Source organism: Cryptotermes secundus, unplaced genomic scaffold (assembly GCF_002891405.2).
Source record: "Cryptotermes secundus unplaced genomic scaffold, Csec_1.0 scaffold1244, whole genome shotgun sequence".
Classification (NCBI taxonomy): domain Eukaryota; kingdom Metazoa; phylum Arthropoda; class Insecta; order Blattodea; family Kalotermitidae; genus Cryptotermes; species Cryptotermes secundus.
Genome location: NW_019733849.1, coordinates 777,377 through 781,131, shown reverse-complemented (window position 1 = coordinate 781,131; position 3,755 = coordinate 777,377). Strand labels below are relative to the sequence as shown.

Below are 3,755 nucleotides of genomic sequence, written 5' to 3'. Positions count from 1 at the left end.
TAATAATAATAATAATAATAATAAACCAGACTATGTAACTCCTGATCTCGATTACTCTCTTAGCCTTACATGTACGTTGCCTCTGTTTGGCTCGCTGGAAGTATAAACAACAGACATGTAACCATGCAATGGCACCTGCCAACATGTACGGTACCATCCCAAAAACAAAAGCTTTGCAAAATTACTATTTAGATTCTAATAGTAGAGGAACAGACAATGCATAAGTGAATAAAGTAGATAAAATTAACTAAATGTTGATGGAACAGGAATATTCTTCAACCCATTGACAGATCTCTGGCCCCTTCAAATTTAGGATTTATTATAAAACTATGTGACCCCTCGGAGGCCGCTGCCTACACACAGGACAACAGAAACAGAAAAGACAAGATTATACGGGATGATTCTAAATTACTGTTGGGGTCTTCATGGCCTATAAATAAAACTGCTCATGGAATATGAAAATATAACTCAAACAGCTTCATCTGATACCGCTGTACTCACCTCATTTTATATATGGGAGGAAATATGACGTCATACCTCAAAATGGCGACTGTTCAAGTGAAAGAAACTGCGTACTTTGGTTTTTCGAAACACAGTCCGTTTTCAAAATATAACGTCCTTGCAGAACTCAATATGGAAAAGATCCACCTTCAAATAATGCTATTAGCTTCGGAGATGGGTATTCAGGAATAAAAGCAACGTTTTACATAACAGAGAAGACAAATCGTCATAACTGCTGAATATGGGGATCAGAAAATCCTCACGCCATTCCAGAAATCGGAAGAGATAGTACGAAGGTGAATATCTGGTATGCTTCGTCATGTTCAGAAATTTTGGGGCCATTTTCCTACAAGTAATAACATTTTTTAATTACATTTTCATATTCCTCAAGCAGTTTTATTCTTTTTTTGGTTTCCGGTTAGAAAATTATATATTATTATTATTATTATTACTACACATATGTTGTGTCGACGGAACTCCCCACAACTTTCAAGTAGCGTATATACGTGTATGCATGAATGAGGTCACCGTATGAAGCACGTTGAGGATTATTGCTCTGGGTTTGGTGAAATTGTTAGGATGTAAGATTGTACTGTCTCTACGGTACTTACAGTTTTGCTATTTCCGACCCGTTGAAGGCCCAACCATCCACGGATTTTATGTCATTGTAGTTCAGGATGCTACAACAGAGATAAAAAACCAGCTACATAATTAAGGTCACTGTATCAGCTGGAGGTGTCTTGTAGCTCAGAACGAAACTGATGTACAAGGAAAAAGTGTACAGGAACTACACTAACATATGAGAACAGTGTTTAATAGTAGGTGGTGGTCCATGGACGAAAAATGGGACATGGCTTAATTGAAGACGGTTCACAACTTTCAGTTATCATTACACAGGGATTTCATTATATGATGCTGCCAGGCTACCACCGTAAGCCAGTCACGAGTTTACTTTAAGTAGTCTTGGACAGCTCGCTTTCTACGTATATTCGCAGCGTCATAAATGGAAAAACTCTATATATATTTTTCACTAAATGCGAAAAATTTATACGGTACACCTATATAATTTTTAGTATTTTGTTTTTACCAAACAACTACGCTGAAATGATAATGCTTGTGACTTGTAATCGGGAGGTACCAGGCTCGAAACTCCGCTGGGACACCGGATATCCCGAATAAGTTTCCTCGTAATTTTACTCGTCCCCTCCATGTAAATTATGGGACAGTATCTTAAATTTTTGTCACAGCCGTTTCCTTTCATATTCCTTCTAATTTATTATTCATCGTCATATATTCTTAGACGTTAGTGAGCACAGGCTAGCCTGCTGACCGGAGCGTACGAGAAATTACAAATCAGTAGAATACAAAAAGAAATTCTTCTTCTGTGAAAAAGGTGAAGCTATCGCTGTAACAGGCCATGAAGACACATAGAGTTGTGAGACGTCGGGTCATTTTCTAGATAATCGAATCACAGATGGCGGTGAAGTTGTCAGCCTTACTCTCCGACCACCTTTTATCCACCAGGAAGATTCCTGGTAATAATTTCTGTTAGAGGCTGAGTCGACCCCAGGGCCATAGCACGGCTGGAAGGATTAGTTCAACTGAACAGTCCAATAACCTCTTCGGGAAACTAACCTTCGACCTTTGGGCTTATAGCATACCGCCTCAACCAACTGCGCTACAGCGTTGTTGTCTCCTCCACACGAATCATTACACCGTCCTCACTTATTTATAATTCAAGCAGGATGCTGTCGGTAGCTCAGGTTCCATAGTGTCGAAGGGTATAATTAATGATTGTTGTACTGGAAGGGATATGGGTAGAAATGGCTACTGTCTGTAGGAGCTGAAGAAATCAACAAGAAACTGCAGTCCGGACAGTCAGTGTCCTTGCCGATATTCGAATTAGGTACCTCAGAAGCGTCACCGCTTTGTAGGCAATGTCATTCCTTTCGGTTTATTGCAACATAAAGGCTACTGCGCAACACGCAAGCAATAATCTAATATGCAGATCATCAATGCTACTCTTCAGTGACTGGCCCAGTAAGTGGTGTCCTCTGGTGCTGTTTTATCGATCCGTCGCCGAGGAAGGCTGAGAGCCTCTGTACTGGAAGATAGCCTGCAGATAAACTTGAATAATCGAAAACAACCTTACATTTCGTTATAAATATCTCTTTGTGGCCGACATTCAAACCACGTATATCCATACACAGAAGAGAAGTTGAGCGTAGCGTAGTTGGTGGTTGAGGCACTATGCTACAAGCCGGAAGGTCGCGGTTTCGATTCTCGATAAAGTCATTGGATTTTTATTTGATCTATTCCTTCAAGCCGAACCGTGGCACTGGGATCGACTTAGCCTTTAGCTGAAATGAGTATCAGGAATTGTCGTGAGTGTCAAGGGTGGGCGATCGGCGCGTAGGGCTGGCAACCTCATCGCCATCTGTGAGCCGACTGTCTACAAATGTGGGAGCCTCGTCGTCTCATAAAATTATGGGCTTCCATTACCTTTTATAACATAGAAACCCGATATTCAGAGGTCAAGGTACCGGGGAAAACAAAAGGGTATGGTCAAACGCACAACTGAAGAGGGGGCAGGTCTCTTTCAGCGAATATGGAGGAGGATGGAACAATAATTTCTATGAATTATCCAAGAAATGTAATGCAATTTAATACGCATGTTTTCATACGCCTTTATACAGGGGCCGTGTCGTAGCTCAGGTGCTCAGGGACTGTCTTCTCATCGCTGAGACGCGCCTTCAGTCACGGGTGACGTTTCGCAGTGGACCAGTGGCAACGGTGCAGATTCATCTTCCGGCTTCTTCGGTCTTCACCTTCTTGTGACTCCACCAGCACCGCCCATTCAGGTGTGCGAGAGCCCTCACCACGAAGCACACTATCACATCCTCGGTTCTTAAAGCGGGGCTTTCATGTGTAACCCGGCACTAGGGTGTGCTCACGGTAAAGAAAGTCAAGAATCCAGATCACCATGGCGATCGGGGGTTCAGATAGTCTGGGTTCCTATTCCAAAGAAGGGAATAAAGTACAGCTTTAACTACAATTGCTCCGATCAAAAAGCAGGAAACTTTCCCGTTATTGAATAAAATACTTCCAGACATTCTGAAGCTCACAGAATGGAAATACTTACTGCATCTAAATAAGGTAAAGCTATCCCTGTAACATAGGGTTGTGACACGTCGAGGCTGCTACATTTTCTAGACAATCGGCTCACGAAAGGGGGTTAGGTTGTTAGCCTTATG

The 3,755-nt window shown here is 41.9% G+C and overlaps 1 protein-coding gene across 1 annotated transcript in view; it reads right to left on the bottom strand.

Moving 5' to 3' along the window:
- LOC111868314 (follicle-stimulating hormone receptor) overlaps positions 1-1,174 on the bottom strand; it is a gene marked incomplete at its 5' end in the record, with an annotated part of 46,677 nt that extends 45,503 nt beyond the window's left edge. Inside the window, 1 exon segment of the mRNA XM_033753007.1 lies at positions 1,113-1,174. Coding sequence (XP_033608898.1) covers positions 1,113-1,174 — 62 coding nt within the window.
- Between the last annotated feature and the right edge of the window lie 2,581 nt (positions 1,175-3,755).